The sequence below is a fragment of the Apium graveolens genome, chromosome 6, assembly GCF_009905375.1.
Source record: "Apium graveolens cultivar Ventura chromosome 6, ASM990537v1, whole genome shotgun sequence".
Lineage (NCBI taxonomy): Eukaryota > Viridiplantae > Streptophyta > Magnoliopsida > Apiales > Apiaceae > Apium > Apium graveolens.
In genome coordinates, this window is record NC_133652.1 from 67,744,158 (window position 1) to 67,770,341 (window position 26,184).

A 26,184-nucleotide genomic window follows, 5' to 3' on the forward strand; every position below is an offset into this window, starting at 1 on the left:
ATCCCATAGCCTCAGCAACTCACGCTGGGGATCAGAAAGTATCCACTGCTGATGATTAGCTGTGTACTGCCGTACATCCAGCTTATCCCGCACACCTCCCGCTCATATGGCAGTACTAATATGATCATCCTGCATCATCATGAGTGATCTAACAATAGGCCCGCACTCATTCTCTATAGTAATTGCAAAGTGCACAATAAAAAATACTATATAATCGGGAAGTTACTTATACCCAACTTAAACACGAAACATTTATAGAACCGTTATTTTCTATTATTAGTCCTACCGAAAATTCGGCATGACTCATTCGTTTATAAGCTAGCCACAACCAATCAATCAATCAACAAGCATTCCATCCACTGTCTAATCACAACAACATATCTCAACTTACTATGCCAAACTATTACTAGTACATTTCGAACCATTAATTAGCACAAACGAGTCAAATTACTACTAACCATTAAAACTTTTAAAAACCAAAACAAAGAATACCATCTCCGAACCATTAATTAGCACAAAAGATTATACCAATTAGTATATAATTTAGTACGGGTAAAAAATTATAACTTGAAAAGAAGACCAAAGCAATGATTAATAGACAATCAATCACTCCCTGTGCAACATGTTAACAAGCACATCAAATGCGCACAGGAGCAAACTTTAACTCTGGGCAGTAATGTACATGAACGTGATAAGTGGCATTTTATACCACTTAGAACGTCTTAAAATGGCTTAAATTGGTGTCTTGAAATCAAGTATTTTGTGTATTTGATGCGTTTTTCTAGTGTTTATGCATTTCAGGGTATTAGTTGCATTTCGGGGGAGGAATCATCAAGAATAAGCCTTGGCATGTGTTCACCATTGCGAGAGGAAAGGAACGGGCAGATTACGGCGAAGAAACGGAGCAAACTTGGATTTTTTCCAGTAGAGGCCTGCGCGCCCGCGCAGCTATGCTGAGCGGCCGCGCAGGGTCGGGAATTTTGCTGAATTATTTTAGACTTCTACTTCTGTTTGGCTTCCAACTTCTATGTAATCTGAGTTTTATGGGACTATTATATAAGTAGATTTGAGACGTTTTCACACAGGGGATTGAAAAAAAGAAGACTGTGTTTTACGCAAGAAGCGAAGGAGATAAGGAAGAAGACCGATTTAGCACACCGCAACGAAGAGGAAGCATATTTTCTTGTGATTCTTGTTTTGTTGTAACGTTGGATGCTAGTTTTCTTGCTTTGACTTATTTACTCTTGTGACGTACTCTGTTTTAATATAATTAGTTTAGTTATTATTTTCTTGTGTTTGTTTATCATGATTTCATATGAACCCATGATGGCGATAAGTTCTATTATGGGATAATCGTGATCATGGGGTTGCAACAGATTTATTATGGAATTCTTTAGTTAATTGTTTAATACTTTAGTGTGTGATGATTGCATGATATCTAGTATTGGTTGTGCATATTCGTCTTATGTGCGTCGCGAACATATAAGATAGGGTGTTAATCTCTTGTGAAGCGACGGTGGATCTTGAGATTTAGAACTTGCCATGCTAGCATAGGTTCATGTACGTTGTGCATGATTAGTGGGTAACTCTAACAGTTTTATTTGCCCTATGTAATCAAAAAGAATAACTTGTGCTTAAATCGTTGTGTTGTCAATTTCTGTAGACATATGGGAACTCAACATAATTGATGACTATTCAACTTCTATCTTAATTGTGGATGCTTGGTAGAATGGTATTAGTACAATGAAAGTTGGCTTTTATCAGTTTTGTGTTATTCGATTAATATCATCACTGTCACATGCTAAAGGTAATAACAATGGCTATAGAAGGAAGTAATAATGAAGTTGTGATCGCATGAGTGTTTTATTATTGATAAATTGAAGTGTTAGTTAAGTGGTTAATTAAGTAGTTAATTATAGTTACTATTTAATCAACAATTTTAAGTGTTATTATCTTAACATTGAGAAGTAATCATACATTGGTGAGTGAGTTTAATTAGACAATAATTTAGTCTGAGTCTCTGAGGGAACGAACTAGAAAGTATTCTATATTACTTGCGAACGCGTATACTTGCGTGAATATTAGCGCGTGTTTTCGCCCTAACAAGTTTTTGGCGCCGCTGCCGGGGACTCGGCGTATTTGTTTAGTTTATGTACTTACCATCATTGGTCATTAGGACTCAGTGATTAGGACGTAGTAGTTACTTATTTTTTCCAGTTGTGTTTCAGGTACTTTAGCAAGCGTTTATGCAAACTCGTTCTCGTGCTCGCAAGAGGACTTTAGATACAGCTGAGGAGACAGACGAAGTTCTTGATATTCCGGAGAAGTTAGATTTTGAGGATTCGGATTCAGGAACTGAGCAGAAAGAACCAGTAAACATGGGAGATCGTATTGTTCAAGCTGACCCAGCTCTCATGGATTTTTCTCGGCCTAAAATTGATGACATTCAGTCAAGCATCCTTCATCCGGCTATTCAAGCTAACACCTTTGAAATCAAGCCGGGCACTATTCAGATGGTGCAGAATTCTGTTTCTTTTGGAGGAGCGGCAACTGAAGACCCCAACATGCACATAAGGAATTTTGTCGAGATCTGCAGCACTTTTAAGTATAATGGCGTGACTGATGAGGCTATCAAGTTGAGGCTTTTCCCATTCTCACTAAGGGACAAGGCTAAAGACTGGTTACATTCTGAACCAGCTGGGTCCATCACTACGTGGCAAGATCTTGCGCAAAAGTTTCTGGTGAAGTTTTATCCGATGGCAAAGACTGCTGCTATGAGGAGTGCTCTTACTCAGTTTGCGCAGCAACCTACGGAGTCTATGTGCGAGGCTTGGGAACGCTACAAGGAAATTTTGAGAAAATGTCCACATCATGGAATGCCGGATTGGATGGTGATAACTGGTTTCTATAATGGTTTGGGGGCTCAATCTCGGCCCATGCTCGATGCAGCAGCTGGAGGCGCCTTATGGGCTAAAAGCTATACTGAGGCGTATAATCTTATCGAGACGATGGCTGCAAATGAGCATCAAAACCCAACTCAGAGGATGACGCCAGGCAAGGTAGCAGGTATTCTGGAAGTTGATGCAGCCACCGCTATTGCAGCCCAGCTCCAAGCGCTATCAATGAAGGTTGATTCTTTGGCTACGTATGGAGTTAATCAAATAGTTATGGTTTGTGAGCTTTGTGCAGGTTCTCATGCTACGGGTCAGTGTTCTCTTGTAAATGAATCTGTTCAGTATGTGAATAATTATCAGCGACAACAGCAGCCTGTGCCAGCGACCTATCATCCTAACAACAGAAATCATCCAAATTTCAGCTGGGGGAATAATCAGAATGCTATTCAGCCACCATATCAGCAAGGAGTGAGTAAACAGTTTAACCCACCTGGATTCCAGCAACCACAGCAGTATGCTACAATACAATCATATCCTCAACAGGAAAGTGCAGCTGCACCTACTAGTGCTGATTTTGAGGAACTTAAGCTGTTGTGCAAGAGTCAGGCGGTTTTTATCAAGACCTTGGAAAATCAAATCGGTCAATTAGCCAATGCAGTGCTCAATTGTCAACCTGGCACTCTTCCCAGTGACACGGAAGTACCAGGCAGGAAGGAAGCTAAAGAGCAAGTCAAGGCTATTACCTTAAGGTCTGGAAAAGTAGCTGATGCTGAAAAGGCAAAAGAATTAGAAGCTGAAATTAGAGGTGAAGAATCTAAGCAAAAGGAGAAAGTGGCGGAACCAAGGAAGACTACTGTTGAACACACTCTGCCTGAGGCTAATACAGGGGAGAAACAGCTCTATCCTCCACCACCTTTTCCTAAGAGATTGCAGCAACAAAAGCTGGATAGACAGTTCGGGAAGTTTCTGGAGGTGTTCAAGAAACTTCACATCAATATACCTTTCGCTGAAGCTCTTGAACAAATGCCTAGTTATGCGAAGTTTATGAAGACTATTCTTTCAAGGAAGGTGAAACTGGATGACCTTGAAACCGTTGCTCTCACGGAAGAATGCAGTGCTGTTCTGCAACAAAAGTTACCACCAAAACTGAAAGATCCAGGAAGCTTCACCATTCCTTGCACAATTGGCAATCTGACGTTTGACAAGTGCCTTTGTGATTTGGGAGCAAGCATTAATCTGATGCCGTTGTCGATCTTTAAAAAACTGGATCTGCCTGATCCAAAACCCACGTACATGTCACTACAATTGGCTGACCGTTCCATTACTTACCCAAGGGGCATAGTTGAGGATGTGCTCGTCAAGGTGGATAAGCTCTTCTATCCTGCAGATTTTGTTATTCTGGATTTTGAGGAAGATAAGAAGATTCCCATAATCTTGGGAAGGCCTTTCTTGGCTACTGACCGTACCTTGATAGATGTGCAAAAAGGGGAACTTACTATGCGGGTCCAAGATCAGGATGTGACCTTCAACGTATTCAAGGCAGTGAAATTCCCTACAGAAGATGAGGAGTGCTTAAAAGTGGATGTGATTGATTCTGCGGTTACTTCGGAACTCGATCACATGCTAATGTCTGATGCATTGGAAAAGGCCTTAGTGGGGGATTTTGACAGCGATGATGAAGATAGCAACGAGCAATTACAATATCTGAACGCTTCTCCCTGGAAGCGAAAGCTGGACATACCATTTGAATCTCTTGGTACTTCTGACCTCAAGAACGCTGAAGGGAAGCTCAAACCATCAATAGAGGAAGCACCTACCTTGGAGCTCAAGCCATTACCTGAACACTTGAGGTATGCTTTTTTAGGTGATTCATCTACGTTACCTGTTATTATTTCATCTGACCTTTCAGGTAGTGAGGAAGACAAGCTCTTAAGGATTTTGAGAGAATTCAAATCAGCTATAGGATGGACCATAGCAGACATCAAGGGGATAAGTCCTTCATATTGTATGCATAAAATTCTGCTAGAGGAAGGTAGTAAGCCAACTATGGAACAGCAGCGAAGACTGAATCCCATCATGAAGGAGGTGGTGAAGAAAGAAATTCTGAAATGGCTAGATGCAGGCATCATTTATCCTATTTCTGACAGCTCATGGGTGAGCCTCGTACAATGTGTACCTAAGAAGGGAGGTATCACTGTGGTCGCAAATGAAAAGAATGAGCTCATCCCTACTCGAACAGTTACAGGATGGAGAGTATGCATGGATTATAGAAAATTGAACAAAGCCACAAGGAAGGATCACTTCCCCCTTCCATTTATTGATCAGATGCTTGACAGATTGGCGGGTCATGAGTATTTTTGTCTTCTGGATGGTTATTCCGGGTATAATCAGATTTGTATTGCACCAGAGGATCAGGAAAAGACTACCTTCACTTGTCCATTTGGCACGTTTGCTTTTCGCAGAGTTTCGTTTGGGTTATGTGGCGCCTCGGCCACCTTTCAGAGATGTATGATGGCTATATTCTCTGACATGATTGGAAATAACGTCGAAGTGTTCATGGATGACTTCTCCGTCTTTGGACACTCATATGATGAATGTTTGAATAATCTGCGCGCCGTACTCAAAAGATGCGTGGAAACTAATTTGGTGCTTAATTGGGAGAAATGTCACTTTATGGTGCGTGAAGGCATTATCCTTGTGCATAAGGTCTCTAGCAAGGGTCTGGAGGTGGACAAGGCCAAGGTGGGAGTCATTGAAAATCTTCCCCCACCTAATTCTGTGAAAGGAATCCGTAGTTTTCTTGGTCATGCGGGTTTTTATCGGCGATTCATCAAGGACTTTTCAAAGATATCTAAGTCGTTGTGCAATTTGCTTGAGAAAGATGTGCCGTTCAAATTTGATGATGAATGTTTGGCAGCATTCGAGACTCTCAAGAAGAGTTTGATCACGGCACCAGTCATTACAGCACCAGATTGGACAGAACCATTTGAGATGATGTGTGATGCGAATGATTATGCGGTAGGTGCAGTTCTGGGACAGCGCAAGAAAAATCTCTTCCATGTGGTCTACTATACGAGTAAGACTTTAAATGGTGCCCAATTGAACTACACCACTACTGAGAAGGAGCTTTTGGCTATAGTCTTTGGCTTTGAGAAATTTCGATCTTATCTGCTTGGTACGAAAGTAACAGTATTCACTGATCATGCAGCTATTCGCTATCTGGTTTCTAAGAAGGATTCGAAGCCGAGACTCATTCGTTGGGTGCTTTTACTTCAGGAATTTGAGTTAGAGATCAAAGATAGAAAAGGTACTGAGAATCAAGTAGCTGACCATCTCTCTAGGTTGGAGAATCCCGATTCTACTTCACAAGATAGGACGTTAATCAATGAATCTTTTCCGGATGAGCAGTTGTTTGCAATTCAGGAGGAAGAACCATGGTTTGCAGATATTGTAAACTATCTCGTCAGCAATATAATGCCTCCTAATTTGACATCCGCTCAAAAGAAGAAGTTTTTGCATGAGGTGAAGTGGTATATGTGGGATGAACCATATTTGTTTAGACAGGGAGCTGACCAGATCATCAGGAGATGTATCCCGTTCTGTGAGACGGAGGGGATATTACGAGACTGCCATTCCACGGTTTATGGTGGACACTATGGCGGTGAGAAGAAGGCAGCTCGTATTCTGCAAGCAGGTTTTTTCTGGCCTACTTTGTTCAAGGATGCTTATCAGTTTGTTTTAAGGTGTGATCGTTGCCAAAGAGTGGGAAATTTGTCAAGGAAGGATGAAATGCCATTAAATGTGATGCTTGAAGTCGAGGTCTTTGATGTATGGGGAATCGATTTTATGGGGCCTTTTATCTCGTCTTGCAATAATCAGTACATCTTGCTGGCAGTCGATTATGTCTCAAAATGGGTCGAAGTTAAAGCTTTACCGACAAATGATGCAAAGGCAGTGCTACATTTTCTTCATAAGCAAATTTTCACAAGGTTTGGAACACCTCGGGTAATCATAAGTGATGAAGGATCGCATTTTTGCAACCGTAAGTTCACTTCTATGATGCAGCGTTATAATGTGAATCATCGAGTAGCTACTGCCTATCATCCGCAAACAAATGGTCCAGCGGAAGTGTCTAACAGAGAGATAAAGCGCATTCTAGAGAAGGTTGTTTGTCCGTCAAGGAAGGATTGGTCTTTAAAACTCGATGAAGCTGTTTGGGCTTACAGAACAGCATACAAAACTCCACTTGGGATGTCACCGTTTCAGTTGGTGTACGGAAAGGGATGTCATCTACCTGCGGAGCTTGAGCATAAGGCCTACTGGGCATTGAAGAAGTTGAACCTGGATTTAGATGCAGCTGGTAAGAAAAGAATGCTTCAGCTTAATGAACTGGATGAATTTCGACTTCAAGCATACGAAAATAACAAAATGTATAAGGAAAAGGTGAAGAGGTGGCACGATAGGAAGCTACATCCAAAGTTATTTGTGTTAGGGCAACAAGTTCTCTTATTCAACTCTCGGCTCCGACTTTTTCCTGGGAAGTTGAAATCAAGGTGGTCTGGACCTTTTATTGTCAAAACTGTGTTTCCACATGGAGCGGTGGAAATTTTTGAGAATGATCCGGACCAAGCATTCAAGGTTAACGGTCAGCGGTTGAAGCACTACTATGGGGACATGGCAAACCGAGAAGTGGTTAGCGCCATTTTGTTGACTACTTGAGCAGGGTACGAAACGTCAAGCTAATGACGAAAAATAAGCGCTGCGTGGGAGGCAACCCATGAATTATTGTTACAGGAACCCTTAGAAGTTAATAACCTATCCAAAAACACAAAAAAATCAGAAAACAGGGGCTGAAAAAAAAAATTCCAGTGACCCCCTGCGCGCCCGCGCAGCTATGCTGAGCGGTCGCGCAGCAAGCTGAGCGCCCGCGCAGCTATGCTGAGCGGTCGCGCAGGGGTCGAGTACCAGAAATTTTTTTTATAGTTCAGAAAAAAAAAACACAAAAACAGTTTTAGCCCATAAACCCACGATTTGTTCCCACTACCCCATCATTTTATCCCTTAATTCCCAAACCCTAATCTAATCCACACCCTATATATACATACACCTATCCTACATATCTCCCACAAAACTTCCTACACTTAAACCCTCTCACAAACATCAAATATCAGTTCTTACACGCTTTTATTCATGAATCAATGGCACCCAAGAGAGCACGCACTATTGACAGCAGCAGCACAGTTCCTACTGCTGATTCATCGAGGGGTACTGCTGCAAGGCCTCGGTTAACTGACAGAGCCGCGGAGGAGGAGTACACTAGGCTGTTGGGGAAGCCGATTCTGAAGGAGAGGGGGTTTTTGCCATCGGGGAGGGATGGTGAATTGCTACCCATGATTGCAGAAAAGGGGTGGATAGCTTTTTGTGAGTCACCCGAAGCGGTACCGATGAGCGTTGTTCGCGAGTTCTACGCGAACGCGAAGGCCGAAAAGAATGGGTTTTCTGTGGTCCGTGGGCTGACGGTTGATTATCATCCTGCGGCGATTCGCCGTGTGATTGGACAGCGAGAGAGGAAGCCCGAGGAGGAGAACTGGAATGAAAAGACTGCTGAGGATTTTGACTTGGATTTGATTTGTGCGACTCTCTGTCGCCCGGGCACAGTTTGGACCTGCAGTATAGGCAATAATGAGTATCGTCACTTTCCGGCGATCGCCATGAACAGGTATGCCCGTGCATGGAATGCATTTATTTGTGCTAATATTTTGCCTTCTTCACATGCACACGAGGTCACAGTTGAGAGAGCACAGTTGTTGTGGGGAATTCTGAATGAGGAGTACTATGTGGACCTTGGTGAGTTTATCTACCAAGGAATTCTGAAGTTTTTGAGGGGAGCGAAGCATATGAACATCCCTTATGCATCCACGGTTACGAAGCTATGCCGAGCAGTGGGAGTGAACTGGCCGGCTCATGAGCAGTTGCAGTTGACAGCAGCTTCAATTGATTCTGGCACTCTGAATGGGATGCGGGAGTGGACCGGTGGTGAGCCTGAGGAGCATGGGCTGGGTTATCGTCTTCAAGGAGGGCGTCCAGCACGAGGTGCTACTATGGCCAGGCCAGGGCGTGATGAGGCTGGTTCTTCGAGAGCTCAGGAGGGTGCTGGGATGGTTGATGCCCAGTATAGGAGGCTTTCACGGTGGATGGATGCCATGTATGAGACGCAGAGCAGGTTTGCTCAGGAGCTCACCCTTGCGTTAGGGACTGCTTTTAGAGGCCTTGGAGCTGATATCCAGTGGCCAGTTTTTGGTGAGGACTCTGCATACCCGCCGCCTGATACTCCACCCACTGAGGGTGATGATGATGATGACTCCGAGTAGGTATACCCTGTGTTCCTTTTTACTACTTCACTGAGGACAGTGAAGATTTTTAGTTTGGGGGTGGTAGTTAAGGAATATTGTGTGTGTGTCATTTAGTTGCATATTCATGATAGTTTAGTTCATATAGTTGCATAATTTATGTCATATAGTTTTTTTTTTGAATGTCATGTAGCTCATACATTTACCATGATCCTTTTTGCAATGATTTATCGACTGAATTGTGATATTGGTGCGAGTGTAGTGATAGCATTAAAGTGATATTAAGTTGTGTAGGTTGATATACATGCTAGAAACAATTGTAAGTCCACTAAGTCTTAGAGAATGTGTAAGGGCTAGATTGTTGTTATGATTTGGTTATTTTCAAGGTCAATCTACTTATTATGCTTAGAATTCGATTATAGGTTCTTAGTGATAAAGGCATGAAAAAGAAAAAAAATTTGGAGAAAAAAAATATGGAAGTTGTTGCTAGTTGTGGCTAGGCATCAAACGGCTAGTAGCCGGCTCGCATATGTTGCGAGTAGTCTAGGGTTGAGCAAGATGGAGCGAAACGCACTTGCTCAGAAGAAAAAAAAAATTGCATAATTGATCAAGAGTGGACTCTTTGGTATTCGAGTTATTAAGTTCTTAGGGGACTTTGTGCCTAGTGACCTAAGGCTTTTAGAGTCTGGGATCTGCTAACCTAACGCTCGTTACATGGATACCATTGTATAAGTCTCTTGTGGACCTCACTCATTGCACGGTCAAATAAGCATTTGAGTTGTAAATAAAAAGCACGATTCCGTAGTAAGCTCTAGAGTTCTTGTAGTGTTGAATATCACTTTGTGCCTAGAATTTTTTTATTCTTTGTATAATCGTAGGATTGCCTTGAGGATAATCTAGTCATAGTAATTGGTCTAGTTCCGAAGCATATCTGTTAAGCATTTGCACACACCACGTTTCTGGCTGTATGTCCGTTTGCATGAGTTTATTGATCTTTAGTTGTCTAACTGCATTCGTTGAGATGTGGCAATTTGGTTGATTAATTGTAGTAAGGGGGATCGCTGCATTTTCATATAGATTGCATTCATGCATATTTTTATTTGTTTTTGAGTCTGTGACGCTTGAGGGCAAGCATCGATTTAAGTTTGGGGGTGTGATAAGTGGCATTTTATACCACTTAGAACGTCTTAAAATGGCTTAAATTGGTGTCTTGAAATCAAGTATTTTGTGTATTTGATGCGTTTTTCTAGTGTTTATGCATTTCAGGGTATTAGTTGCATTTCGGGGGAGGAATCATCAAGAATAAGCCTTGGCATGTGTTCACCATTGCGAGAGGAAAGGAACGGGCAGATTACGGCGAAGAAACGGAGCAAACTTGGATTTTTTCCAGTAGAGGCCTGCGCGCCCGCGCAGCTATGCTGAGCGGCCGCGCAGGGTCGGGAATTTTGCTGAATTATTTTAGACTTCTACTTCTGTTTGGCTTCCAACTTCTATGTAATCTGAGTTTTATGGGACTATTATATAAGTAGATTTGAGACGTTTTCACACAGGGGATTGAAAAAAAGAAGACTGTGTTTTACGCAAGAAGCGAATGAGATAAGGAAGAAGACCGATTTAGCACACCGCAACGAAGAGGAAGCATATTTTCTTGTGATTCTTGTTTTGTTGTAACGTTGGATGCTAGTTTTCTTGCTTTGACTTATTTACTCTTGTGACGTACTCTGTTTTAATATAATTAGTTTAGTTATTATTTTCTTGTGTTTGTTTATCATGATTTCATATGAACCCATGATGGCGATAAGTTCTATTATGGGCTAATCGTGATCATGGGGTTGCAACAGATTTATTATGGAATTCTTTAGTTAATTGTTTAATACTTTAGTGTGTGATGATTGCATGATATCTAGTATTGGTTGTGCATATTCGTCTTATGTGCGTCGCGAACATATAAGATAGGGTGTTAATCTCTTGTGAAGCGACGGTGGATCTTGAGATTTAGAACTTGCCATGCTAGCATAGGTTCATGTACGTTGTGCATGATTAGTGGGTAACTCTAACAGTTTTATTTGCCCTATGTAATCAAAAAGAATAACTTGTGCTTAAATCGTTGTGTTGTCAATTTCTGTAGATATATGGGAACTCAACATAATTGATGACTATTCAACTTCTATCTTAATTGTGGATGCTTGGTAGAATGGTATTAGTACAATGAAAGTTGGCTTTTATCAGTTTCGTATTATTCGATTAATATCATCATTGTCACATGCTAAAGGTAATAACAATGGCTATAAAAGGAAGTAATAATGAAGTTGTGATCGCATGAGTGTTTTATTATTGATAAATTGAAGTGTTAGTTAAGTGGTTAATTAAGTAGTTAATTATAGTTACTATTTAATCAACAATTTTAAGTGTTATTATCTTAACATTGAGAAGTAATCATACATTGGTGAGTGAGTTTACTTAGACAATAATTTAGTCTGAGTCTCTGAGGGAACGAACTAGAAAGTATTCTATATTACTTGCGAATGCGTATACTTGCGTGAATATTAGCGCGTGTTTTCGCCCTAACAGAACGCGATGCCAGTTGCCAGGATACAAACATGTAATAATGAATTATTAAAACAGCTGATTTTAATTGATATATAAACAACTAATTTTTTGGGAAAATTAAAAAATAAGGCTGGACCTAATCATCGAATAATCAACAAGGCAACATCGAGTAATGCAACATCGAGTAATAAATACCAAAACGAACACAATATTCACTTATATCTAGGGCTCATTGCGGAAGCAGCAATGACCTATTGCGGTAGTATGTAATTGTGTGTGTGTGTGTATATGTGTGTGTATACGTGTGTGTATCATACCTGAGTAGCTGAATCGCCTGAGTAATGTGTTGAAATCCTTTGAAATCGCCTGAAATCGCCTAGAGTGGGAGAATTAGGTTTTTGTTATTATTGAAATTAGGGATTTCAGGAAGAAACGGGTTAAACCCGGGTCTCGTCTGCCGCAATGGGTCATTGCGGCAACGGGTCATTGCGGCAACGGGGGCTGTTCTGTAATTTCGCGAATTTTAAGTAATAGTTTGTTAAAATAAAGAATTTATTAATAGAAATATATAAATACAAAATAAAAAATATAACAACCAAACAATAAATAAATTAGGAATTTAAACATCAACTAAAATTATTTATATATTTATTATCTATTATTTTACAATTATTTAAAAACTAAATTATTTGCAGAAATAAAACATTGCTTAGGCCGCATTGAGTCAAAGCTACATTATTCCCGCAATGTTACATTGCGTTGCCCGCATTGAAGCAAAACTGCTATACTCCCGCAATATGATAATGCGGCAGCTGGTTATAAGAATCATATGTGGCTGTGGAAGGGTACCTATATATATATTATAATATGTTACTACGCAACTTTGAAATGATTGTTTTAAATACTTAATATTTGTATAAGAAATTGTATAATATAACGCTATAAATTACATGAAGTAATTTTGGAATAGTCGTAGGTCATAAACTTGAGAATATATAGAATCAATTTTAATCGATTGTTTCGATAAGCTCTTGTTTCCCATTGGTATGAACATATAATTTTGTTTTATTTGTTATATATTATTTATGAGAATATAAATTATACGTAAAAAAATAATTTTATGAAATAAATTTAGGTTTTAGAAATTTGAAAGTGACCATTATTTAAAGTTTAATGAAACATAATTATTAATCTTGATGCTATTTATTTTATCCAATACATTATCATTTGAATTAAAAATATAATACATAATTGAAAAAAATTATTATTAAAAACCGAAATCATTTAAATTAACGGAGATCGAAAAACTATTTTAAACGGGTTGGGACGATAAAATGAACCAAACCATATGTATTAGTTGGTAACAACAGGAACGCCTAGTTATTCGGATACAACCAAGCTATGGGCTAGTTGTTTAACATCTTCATCCTTACATTCCACTTGTCTTTGTAGAGGAGTTTATATTTGTCAGCTTGAGCTTAACACCATGAGTTAACATATCAATTCCATTTTCATGACGGAAAATAAAGCAAAAAAGATGGCTGACATGCCAAAATAAGGCAAATATTGCATTTCATTACAAGCATACACTCTCAAAAATAATATATAAGGTTACGGTTTTGGCAAAAAAGGATGCTGGGCATGCCAATATAACGCAAAGATTGTGTTTCATCAGAGCATCTCCAATAGAGATTGCTAACAAAGTTGTCAAACCATAACAAATCATTAAATATATTATTTTTTAATTTTCTCTCACATCCATGTCACTCTTGGCAGGCCAAAATAAATAAAAGTAGAAAACATACCGATTTATTTGAAATGTACACGCCTTTCTTTGATCAAATAAAAAGAATCAATGATCTCCTCGGCAGAAATGGTCTCCGCAATCTCCTTTTCAATATACACTATCAAATAATCCCTAAAAAATTCATCTTCCATTCGATTGCAAAGACAGTAAAAGTATTCGAGCCACACCTTCCTAATGGATTTTTAGCAAAAAGAAAACAATAAAAACAATATGCTGCATCTTTTTTTGGGGAGTACTCTAACCAAGGAAATTTATCAAACCAACTCTTTTGAAATCGACGGGGATGATTTTCTGGACCAGAGAAGGGATAAACTTGCACAGGTTGATATGGGCCAAGATCAATGTATTCTCTCCTAATTAAATCTTTTTTATTTGGATGATAAGTCTCAATTTGTTTCCACAAATCAGGATCACGTATTAACGAATTGAAATCAATAATTTCATCAGTGTTCTCAGAATCAATATCTTCATTAACAATCTCTGGATTTTGAGGATTTTACTCGGAGTTTCTGTTTATCCCACCAAAAATCAGAGGCTCAACTCCATCTCCAGTGACTTCAATTGAGGCGGCAGAAGGTTCTTCATCTTCACAAGTAGTTGTTTGCTTCTTCTTGGGTTGAAAATAGGATGTAATCTCTTTTCTCTTACTCATATTTACGGATTAGATGCAAAGGTAGAGTAGATAAAGAGAGATGATATTAGGGATTGTAATTTTGTAACTTGTATGTATAGTGTGTATCGGGGGTTTTGGGACCGGAATAGAACAACTGAACAACTTTTAGATTTTAGTTTTAAGCATCTTTTTTTTTTGTTTCAAATTGTACTATCTTTATCTTATATATTAACAAAATCAATAAAATTTTGTATAATCAATTTTCAATTTCATTTTTTTTTTTAAATCTAGGGGGACAAAAAAAAATTTGATAGTAAATTTTAAAATTTTATATTAAAATTTTGGGGTTATTCCGCAGTTGGCGGGGACCAGGGCTCCCTTCGGTCCCCCCTAGTTCCTCCCCGACTCTTGGCAACATTTATTAAAATTTTTCTCAATAGTTAAGCAACTTTAAAGGTTGTCTATGTGGTCCCTCTATATTAATTTTATATTTAGTTCAATATAAAAGTGGGTTGAATAATATACACTTTAGATGTTTTTTATGACTTTTTATTAATTTAGGAAGTTGTCAAGGGGTTGCTAAGTTTTGGCAACCTTGGTAGGCAACCTTTTGGCAACCTCCTAATTCCAATAGGTAGACAATCAAGGTGTCATGCCACATAAGCTTGGCACATAAGCTTGACAACCCCTATTGGAGATGCTCTTATATACCTTAACTCTCAAAAACCTGTACAGTAGCTTTATCCAGTAAAGCTCAAATTAAACAGCAACCCCCGCCCCTAAACAAAAAAAGGGGTGAAGAACAAATTTAGCCTATTTTTACACAAAATTGACAAAAATAACCAATTTCTGAAAAGTTGGCCAACTTTAGCCGATGGGATACCCAACTGTCAGTGGAGTATCCACTTTATACAAGATACCCAACTGGCAGTGGAGTATCCCATATATGAAATACCCAACTACCAGTGGAGTATCTTATACAAATTGGGATACCCAACTGACAGTGGAGTATTCATTCGGCCAAAATTGGCCACTTTTTTCAGAATGACTATTTTTGTTAAATTTTTTCAAAAATCGGCTATTTTTGTCATTTTTTCCAAAAAAAGGGTTAACGATCACTTCCACTAAAGAATAGACCACAATGGAGAGTCCTGCCAAGTCCAATACTCCTTTCGGTATCTGTTACGTAATATTGCTATTAGTTATAGACTTATAGCCTCCAAAATCGGTTAAGACGAGTAAATTCATCATTTGCCTGTGCATGATTGTGGCCTCGCTTTCTTCTGCCTACACAGAGATATATTATTATAATGAATGAGAATCGGTGCTGGGAGGTCATGGCGACTAGGAAATCAAGATGAGAAACCAACCAAAAAGAGTCTTTCTTTTCCTTCGCTAATAGCTCTTCAAAAGAAATATCGACAAATTTAGTATCTGCATTATCCTCCGGCTCAGCCGTTTTGGCTTTCAACTCCATGCAGGCTCCAATCTCGAGCATCTTCAACAGAAAAGGAGGATCAGAGTTTTCACATACATACTGTACATAAGAATGAAACCTCGACTATGGCAGAAAAGGTTCAGACACAGTAACTAATAAGATTTATAAACTCCAAATTCAGGAAATGAGCAAGAATCAAGATGATCAAATTTATTCAATATGTTATACTTATCTAGTAAATAGAAGATAACATTAAAGTGCACAAATATATCGAAGTATAACAAACACCACTGTAGGGAGTAGGCAGCAAGACATTAAACTGTAGTTCTGTAATTATTTTATTAGTACACCCATCACAAAGATGAGAAAAAACGTTGAGGGAAAAAGAAGTGGCGCAAATGAAAAGAAAAACCAAATAATTATAATAAATATCTTGTTCCCCAAAAGAAAATATAATTGATCCCACTTGAACCAGAAAAAGCTTTTACTTAATACAAAGATAAATCATAAAAGAATAACAGCATACCCTCTTGAATGCTGGTGAGAGCTTCAGCTGTTGTTGGAGCCAGTTATATACAGACACATCCTCCTCTAATCTCTTTTGTTCCATTTCTAGCTTGTAAATCTGCACATTGCAATATAGTGCTGGATAGGTGAGAGAGGAGTACCACACATCAGTTAAAGTCCATAGTAATAGTTACCATACGAAACTTGAAGTACATTGTAATGGTTACCGCACCAACCTGTTGACGAAGACGATCAAATGAAGACCTCTCTGCCTTGGATAAAAGAGCCTTTGCTATAGTATACTTGCGCTGGATGACACAAGATCTGTTTATCATGTAAATAACAATACAATGTGAACTAACCATGGTACATATCAAACAGATGTTCATTCAAATTTCAACCTGAACAAAGATCAAAAGTATGTCCTTCTTTGAAGTAGGGTATGTGGAAACCCTAAGTTACATTAGAAAATATAAACATGAAAGGTCTTAGATACATGGCCATATCCAATTAGGGATTTTCAAAACCTCTACAAACTAGTTATCCACTTCTTAAAGTTAATTTTTTTTGTTTTGTTTTATATAGGACAATCAATTCTAGAAACTAAATACCCACACAGCCTACCCTCTAGGCGATCATCTTGCACAATAGAGCCACAAGCTAACACTCATTTCAAATGCCTTATAATTCCAGACAGAAAACCATGTAGAACTAGGCTATTAAATTGACAGATTCACATATAGAAAACATACTTGTTTTGTAGTTCATTTCTTGTTTCAGTTAAGACGTGCACAAAGTGCCCAACCTGCAATAGTTACAACATGAACAAATAGTGATCAGACTATCAGAAATTTAGAACACTAAGGGCGTTATTTTTTTTTTATTAATGATATTATACAAAGCACAAGTTCAAATTTGCAGTTCATAGCAGGATTGTTTAAGTAACACTCCCAATTCCTTTGGAAGAGATCCAAACTAGCAAAACGAACTAGGTCCTACAAGGAAGATACCTGCATCCATAAACCATATACAACTCTACATAAGGAACATCATATTGCATAGATCCTTATACTTGGCCTGCTCTGTATAAATGTAAGAATCATGGAATGATCCTGGCTAGGAATTGACGAGGTAAAAGACCATGTAAAATATTGTAGGATGATTAGACAATAGATTGTTGATTTGGCAGACATCACTCAAGTGTTTAGATGGTTGATAAACCCATGAGGCCATGACCATAGAAGGACAATATTTAATGTTCACTCTTCTGTGATCTGCCACACAACCTCTCCCAGTTGTCCACTTTAATTTGGAACATTATTTATCTTGAAATGGATCTTATTATGATGTAGCTACTAATATCTACAATTTACTTAACAAAATAAACTGTTTTAGATCAACTCAATGTAAAAACTAATAGATGCCTCCAACTTATAAGGGAAGGTCCTGGGTAATTTTTAGTAGACTGCTTTTATCAGTTGTGCATAGGACCACAGCCACAGGTATATATTTGTGGGACAGCCATGCCCATAGCTTAGAGTAAATCATGAAGCCTGTGTGCATATTTGTGCATCAACTTTTTCTCCTCTAATAGAAATGACGAAGTAACAGGAAAAAATGTACATTTATATACCTTATAGGTCAAACAATATTTGACGGAGACTATCATCGACAAGATAAGAGAAACTTAGACATTTAGGCAAATAGAAAATAGCTTAAAGTTCATTACCAAAGGCTTAGAGGAAGTCAGATAGAAGCTCTAGACAATTAAGCTCAATCACAGTGACAGAAAGCACTCGAAAGAATTGATAGGGTCGAGCAAAATAAAGGGGGTTCATTTTCAGACATATTTTTAAACATTCTCGCTAATAGATGTATAAATGAGGTAGATATCTTAAAGAATAAAGAGACTTGAATATCTACTTCCACTAGCTATGAAAATTATCATAATATTTCAATTAACCTGATAAAAGCATTCTGATCAAGTTCAAGTTCATAACACAACTTGAAAAAGAATCTTACTTAAGCTATGCACATGCGCTCCACACATAAAAACACTACTGAGCATATGTTCCCCACAAAGACATTTTAAGTAGCACGTCTAGTGAAATAGAAAAATCAAGTTCTTCTAATAATTAAGACATATGCACTTGCACGCGCCGTGATAAAAACATATGCATTCTTAATCCAAAACATAAGGAAAAAAAACAAAAAATAACCTGAGCAAGAGTGAGAGCATTAGACTGATGAGACTTAACAAGCTGATCATAATGTTGTTTAATCTTCCTCTGAGTTGCACTAGACGACGTCGTAAAAGGATAAACACAAACAACTTCTTTCTTGTCCTTTTTATCTTCATCTTCCACCTTAACACTCTCTTTTTTCTTCTTAACCCTCTTCTTCTTTTTCTTGCCACACTCAGACACAGACTCCATAACTTCATTATCCAAACCCGACCCATTTGAACCCGGGTCATTATCACCAACCCCTTTAATCAAAGTGGCCCATTTGGGGCTGAGTTTATCATCATCAACATTAGTATTTTTAGTATTAATAAAAAGATTTTCTCTTTTTGTTCTTGTTGTTTTAGTTTGATTGTTGTTGTAGTAAAAAGGAGAAGAGATGAGAATAAAGAAAGAGACTAGAGAGAGAGTGAGGAAGAGAGAGATGAAGAGTAACATGGGTGGTGATGGTGGTTCTTGTTCCAGGAAGCAAAGTGGTGACGCCGCCATGTCAATGCCTTTCATTTAACACAAGCCCACTTTGTTGTGTGAGGATATTTATGAACAAAACACCAATCTTTTTAGTATGTTTCTATTAAGGTCTTTTTTTAATGTGTGTCCAAAGACACACAATAAGCACTAAATTTTATGAGTTTGGTGTATTTTTAGTGTTGTAAATGCAGGGGTCCGTCAATATTTATGATTAGAGGACCAATCAAAATGCACCAAATTCACGAGAGTTAGTGCTTATTGTGTGCATTGGGCACACATTAGAAAACCCGTTTCTATTTTTACAATCTGCATAATACATTCTAACATTTAAATGAATAATAAATATCCCTCTGTCCCGTTATACATTTCCTATTTTGACTTCTGACACTATTTATGGTAAGCGATTGATTATCAATTTACGTCTAATATATAAAATCAAATATAATTATGACTGATCTTATTGAATTCGTATTTATGCGTACTTTAATACAATGAAAATTTTATATTTAATATTAATACAAAATTAAAGATATTAACAATCAAAAGTGTGCATTGGCAAACGTGTACAATACAGAAAGGAAACGTTTTTAGGGACGGAGGGAGTAGTCCGTAACTAATTCATTAAATTATCGATTTATGATTTATCTAGTGAGTGAATTTTAGATGATTTATCGGTGATTTATTGACGATTTTTGAAAAATTGATCGCTTATTATATTGTAATTATTCAATGAAGTTCAAAAATTACAAAAATATCTCATACATTTATAATAAAACAATTATATGTCAGTGTTTTTTTAATTTATTAAGAGTATTAATGTCTGGAATTAAATATATAATCCCATAGGTTGTGTCACGTGTGTATATAAGAATTGTGCTTTAAATTTTGTGGTGTCTATGTATTTTACTATGCCCCTACTAGCCTAGAAAAAACAGTAATAAATCATTTTAGCTCGGACTGTTTTATGGTTCTGGTATAGGGAACATCTGCTGCTGCATGTTACGTATTTGAGAGGTTGAAACTGTTAATCCGTGATTTCTGATGATGCATTGAAGGAGTTTACGGCAAGTTAGTTAGTTAGTTAGATAAGTATTAGACTTTTGTTTAATATTAACTTAATTAACTGGATAACCTTTAACTTATCTTTTCAAAACAAACTTTTTGGATAAACCTAATCTATTTTAAATAACTAATCTTTATCAGGTTTATCTCTTTCAAGAAACAAACTAACGGATTACTGGTTTATACTCATTCAAATATTTCAAACATAATCTCATCTTTTATTATCTTCAAAAGAGTTTGAAATACAATCTATCTGTTACATCTTTTCTATATATAACCGACTTGATGTTTTTCAGAAAACACAACTCTCTGCACTTTCCATCTTACTCTTTTCTGAGAAAAACACTCTCTTGATTACATACATTGCCTATCCAGTTAAGAGATATAGTCGAGTTGTAATCTTTCACATTCCATTCTTTGTACTCGAAAGGTGTATTGTATCACTTGTCCCGGGTTGTGGGAGGTTGATTACAAGATCAAGGCCAAGTAGCTGTGTGCTAGGGAAAGATTTCTTTCAAGTGGACCAAGTTTGTAATCAAGGAAAGTTTGTAAGTACTTTGTTTTAAGTGGATATAATACATTCTCTATGCTAGTTGGCATGTGGATTTGGATGTAGGCCATAGACTAGGTATAGGGGTCAAACCAAGTGAAAAACTCTTTGTGTTCTTGCATTATTTTATTTCCAGCATTGCACGTTTCAGTTTCTGCAATTCACATTCTGCTGTTAAATAGAGTCTGTCTCATTTAGATTCAGTCTGTCTCATTTAGATTCAGTCTGTCTCATTTGCAATAGAGACTGTCCCATTTATGAACAGTCGTACTTTAACTATAATTCGATTGTGCCTACGAATTTCATTTGGTATCAGAGCAGGTGCATTTAACCTGTCTTTTAGTGACTGTTTTGCTAGCGATCCATGGCGCAATCAGAACGTGTGTCAATTAATATCCCTCCTCTCTTAATTGGAGCTGAAAATTACAATGACTGGAAATTTCGAATGAAGATCTTTCTTCAGCGAGATGCTTATGAATGGGATGCTTTTGAGAATGGCATAACTATTCCCATGAAAGAGGGAAAGCCAAAGCCTCTAAAGGATTTGTCTCCTGAAGAAGTCAATGTTTTGAACTACAATGCTAAAGCCATGAATGCCCTTCTAAGTAGAATGGCTGCAACAAAACTACGCAAAGTTTCTACATGTACTACGACTAAACAAATCTGGGATACTATCCAAGTTAGCCACGAAGGAACGTCTAAGGTACGTGAAGTGAAACTTAGTATGCTAATAACTGATTATGAAGCTTTCAGGTTGGAACGAGATGAAAGTGTCAAAGATGCTCAAGGAAGGTTTTTGACCTTGATGAATTTTATCTCACTACTCGACTAGATTATTCCTCAAGCTGAAATCAACAGAAAAATCCTCAGAGCTATGCCTAAGAAGTTCTCCTCAAAGGTCACCATCCTTCAGGATTCTCCATCCATATCAACTATTGAAACTCTCACTCTATTCAGTGAATTAGAGGATTTCGAGAACCAGCTACGTAGATATGATGAAGAAGATGAAGCCCCCAGGAAAAAGACTCTAGCTCTTAATACAGATGCAGGTGATTCTTCTGAAGATTCTGATGAGGAGATTGCACTTCTCACTAAGAAGTTCCACAAATTTCTGGCCAAAAAGAATGCATCTAAACGACCCATGAAGTCTTCATTTCCAAAAAAAGAATTCAGACCTAGTTCAAGCAAGGAAAGTAAAAATAATCAAAACAAGGATGCATGATTTGAGTGTGGAAAGAAAGGTCATTTCAAGAAGGGCTGCTACAAGCTCAAAGCCAAAAAGAAAGCTTTACTCACATGGAGTGACGATGATTCTGAAGTGGAGACTGACTCAGACGATGAATTAGCTCAACTATGCTTTGTTGGACTTGAATATGACTCTAGTGACAATGATGAGGTATATACTGTTCAAATTAATAAAAATTCATCTCAGGATGTACTAACCTTGCAGGCTCAAAATCGAAAGTTAAAAGAAAAGAATGCTTATCTTAAACAAGCATTGAGTGAGGTTCTTAACGAGGTTGATGATTCCATCAAAGATGAATCCTTAGTAGAAGAAAACAAGCTATTATCTGAGAAGGTCTCTAAACTGAAAGAAGAAGTCAACTACCTCAAGAATGAGATCGAGATGAAAGTGCATGTCTTGATGCATTAAAGAAGGAAACTTTTTATGTCGAATCAAATGCATCTTCTGATTCTATAGCCCCTGAACTCGAGCAAAAGGTTACCCAGTTGGAAACTGATCTAGCCAAATGTTTCCATGGAAAAGGAACCCTGAATGCCTTACTTGCCCAACAGAAATCTTCTCTTGACAAAGAAGGTTTGGGGTATGGATCATCCAAGAAGAAAGTCTTTCAAAGTGGCTACAGAAGAACTCCTATGAAATACAAGATGCCTTATGAAAAATGTCAAGACTGTGGCAAATCTGGTCACACTAATTTTGCATCTCGATTATGTGGTATTAAGGGCCACGATCCTAACTCTGCAACTAGATCTAAATATGTGCATAAATCTGTTAATATTGTTCAAATATGGATTAAAAAATCTGACAGGCATTTGTATAAGATTTATGATACTAACATTCAAGGACCCAAAGTCATGTGGGTACCTAAGAGATAAAGGATCTTTTGCAGGTATGCTTTAAAGTCCATGTTCCTCGAAATAAGTGGATTATTGATATTGGTTGCTCTCGTCACATGACTGAAGATAAATCAAAGTTTCTCTCATTAATCGCTAAAGAGGGAGGCTTACTTACTCTTGGAGATTCCAATACCGTACGTATTGTAGGTAAAGGTACCATAGGTAACGACAAGTTTTCTATTAATAATGTTCGTTTAGTTGATGGTCTAAAGTATAATCTTATTAGTGTAAGTCAGTTAACTGATGCTGGTCATAGTGTTAAGTTTGATAAAGATGTTTGTTATATTGGTAATATAGCTAACGAGTTTGCTTTAGTAGCCAAAAAAAGGGAAACATCTTTGTGTTAGATTTTGATGAGCAGCAAGAAGAAATCTGTCTAGCTACTGTTCAAGAACAACAAAATATGTGGCATAGGCGTCTTGGTCATGTTCATATGGATCTACTTCGAAAGATATCTTCACATGAGTTAGTTCGAGGTTTACCAAAGCTATAATACAAGAAGTCAGAACCATGTTCAGCTTGCCAGCTTGGAAAATAGGTGAAAACTTCCTTTACTGTTAAGAATAAAGTATCAACTTCTGTTCATTTGCAGTTGTTACATCTAGATCTCTTTGGTCCAGAAAGATATGTAAGTTTGGGAGGTAAGAATTATGCTTTCGTTATAGTAGATGATTACTCTCGCTTTACTTGGGTGTTATTCTTGCGTACTAAAGATGAAGCTTTTAGTGAATACAAAGATCTTATTACTAACCTCGAGACTAAGTATTCTTTAAAGCTCAAGACTATTCGTAGTGATCATGGAGGAGAATATGAGAAAGATTTCGTAACCTTCTGCAAATCTAGAGGCATTACTCATGAATTCTCTGCCCCATGTACTCCACAACAAAACGGAGTTGTTGAATGCAAGAACAGAACTCTACAGGAAACTACTCGTACTCTACTTCATGAAAGTAATCTGCCACGTAAATTCTGGGCAGAAGCGGTAAACACTTACTGTTATGTGTTAAATAGAGTGATTATTCGTCCTATTTTGCTTAAAACTCCTTATGAATTGCTTAAGAATAAAATGCCTAACATCAGTTATTTTCGAGTATTTGGTTCAAAATGTTTTATCTTAGATACACAGAACACTCAAGGAAAATTTGATACTAAATCTTCGGAAGGAATTTTCTTGGGATACTCTACTACAAGCAAGGCTTATAGAGTTTATAATTCTATCAAGCACAAAGTTAAAGAATTTATCAACATTGCATTCAATGAATCTGCCTTGAAGATATCTCAAATTGAAGAAGATGTTGCTGATCCGCCGTCTCATTCTCAAATGAGACAGTCTCAATCTCAAAAGGGTCAAGTTTTTCAGGAAAAATCAGATTGTCCAAGAACTCCTGATTCATCTACCTCTTCGGGAAATTCTCAAGACTCTCCTCAGACTCTTGATCAATGGTCAAATGACTCTTTCACTTCTCAGCAAGGAAATTCTACTCAAGAAGAAATGAGACAGTTTCATTCCAAGTCTCAGTCTCAATCAAAAGAGACAACACCTATTCCTTATCAAGCAGACAATTCTAACGAAGAGGAAATGATTACTATCCAATTGCCAAAGTCTTCTAGAGCAGTTAAGAATCATCCACCAGATAATCTCCTTACAGATTTGGATCAAGGAATCTCTACGCGAAGCAGACTTCATAACTTATGTGCATTCTGTGCCTTTGTTGCTGAATTTGAACCGAAAAATGCTCAAGAAGCTGTTGCAAATGAATGTTGGTCGGTTTCCATGCAAGAAGAATTGAACCAGTTCGAACATTGTCAAGTTTGGGAACTTGTCTCTCCTCCTTCTAATGCCAAAGTCATTGGTACTCGTTGGGTTTTCAAGAATAAGAAGGATGAAGATGGTAACATCATTCGGAATAAATCTCATTTAGTGGCTCAGGGATACAACCAACAAGAAGGAATTGATTTTGACGGGACATATGCCCCTGTAGCTCGTCTCGAAGCTATTCGAATTCTAATGGCATTTGCAGCTCACAAAGGATTCAAGCTTTACCAAATGGATGTTAAAAGCGCATTTTTGAATGGCTATCTCAAGGAAGAAGTTTACTTAAAGCAGCCCCCAGGTTTCATTCATGAAAAATATCCACACTATGTCTATAAGCTCAAAAAGTCTGTCTATGGATTGAGACAGTCCCCTCGATGTTGGTATGAGCGTCTCAGTCAGTTCTTGCTGAAGAATGGTTTCACTCGTGGTACACTCGATCCAACCCTCTTTATTTTTCATAAACATAATCATTTTCTATTAGTACAAGTTTATGTAGATGATATTGTGTTTGGGTCTACTGATGAATCTTTGTGTAAGTGGTTTTCTAACTGCATGCATAAAGAATTTGATATGAGTTTAATGGGTGAATTGTAATATTTTCTAGGATTGCAAATTAACCAATCTGCTGCAGGTATTTTCATACATCAAAGTAAGTATGTTAATGATTTGCTTAAGAGATTTGCGTAAGAAAATATTTCTGCTAAAGCTACTCCGATGAGTACAACTGTCAAGCTCACTGAGGATGAACAAGGTACACCTGTAGACATTACTAAATATCGAGGTATGATTGGCTCGTTATTATATTTAACTGCTTCTCGTCCTGATATTATGTATAGTGTTTCTCTCTGTGCTCGTTTTCAATCTCAACCTAAAGAATCTATCTGAATGCAGTTAAACGGATTTTCAAGTATCTTAAGGGAACTAAAGATCTTGGAATATTTTATCCCAGTTCTATTTTTTTTAAGTTAATTGGTTTTTCAGATGCTGACTATGCAGGGTCACAGGTTGATAGAAAAAGTACAAGTGATGTGTGTGAATATTTATGTGATTGTTTGATTGCATGGCACAGTAAAAAGCAAACATCTATAGCTCTTTCTACTGCTGAAGGAGAATACATTGCAGTTGGTAGTTGTTGTGCTCAAATTCTCTGGATGCAACAAACATTACAAGATTTTGGTATTTTCTATACAAATATTCCAATTTATTGTGATAATACCTCTGCTATTAACATTTCTAAAAATCCTGTTATGCATTCTCGTGCTAAGCATATTGATGTTCGTCACCATTTTCTGCGAGATAATGTCTCAAAAGGTAATATTGAGTTAATTTATATCTCAACTGATAAACAAAGAGCGGATATTTTCACCAAACCTTTAGATGAAGACCGATTTTGTCTTATGAGACGTGAACTTGGTATGTGCACTATCTATCATTAAGTTATCATATTTTTACATGTGTGCATGCATACTATTTTGTTTATTTATGTCAATTATTTGCATAATTCATCTTTGTGACTAAAATTGCATAATTGAGTGTTTAATTATTTGCTTAATTTAAATGCTAATTGGTCTATAGGATTTATTGATGGATTTTTGCGAATTAATTGCCATGTTTGGTTTAATTTAGTTTGCGTGTTTCAGTCTATAAATATATAATTTATATGTATTTATTTGATGGGACTCTTGGACTTTGGAACTGAACCGAGTTGCATGCATTATCCTTCAAGTCTTTCAATTTGATTTGA

The 26,184-nt window shown here is 37.5% G+C and overlaps 1 protein-coding gene and 1 non-coding gene across 3 annotated transcripts; both read right to left on the reverse strand.

Annotated features, from left to right (window-relative positions):
* Nucleotides 1-2,771: 2,771 nt before the first annotated feature.
* LOC141669536 (small nucleolar RNA R71) lies at nt 2,772-2,878 on the reverse strand. The gene has a single exon (XR_012553810.1). It is a non-coding gene; the product is annotated as a small nucleolar RNA R71 (small nucleolar RNA).
* A 10,456-nt stretch (nt 2,879-13,334) lies between these two features.
* LOC141663681 (uncharacterized) lies at nt 13,335-18,954 on the reverse strand. Of its 2 annotated transcripts, none has more exons than XM_074469472.1 (6): nt 18,379-18,954; nt 16,912-16,964; nt 16,396-16,483; nt 16,179-16,277; nt 15,585-15,712; nt 13,335-15,497 (listed from the first exon to the last, which is right to left on the reverse strand). In XM_074469472.1, coding segments are annotated over exons 1-6 (897 nt in total). In that variant the 5' UTR covers nt 18,907-18,954; the 3' UTR covers nt 13,335-15,496. The 2 variants fall into 2 exon arrangements, with proteins under 2 accessions (XP_074325573.1, XP_074325572.1); XM_074469471.1 differs by having other exon boundaries at nt 13,343-15,501; nt 18,379-18,951.
* Between the last annotated feature and the right edge of the window lie 7,230 nt (nt 18,955-26,184).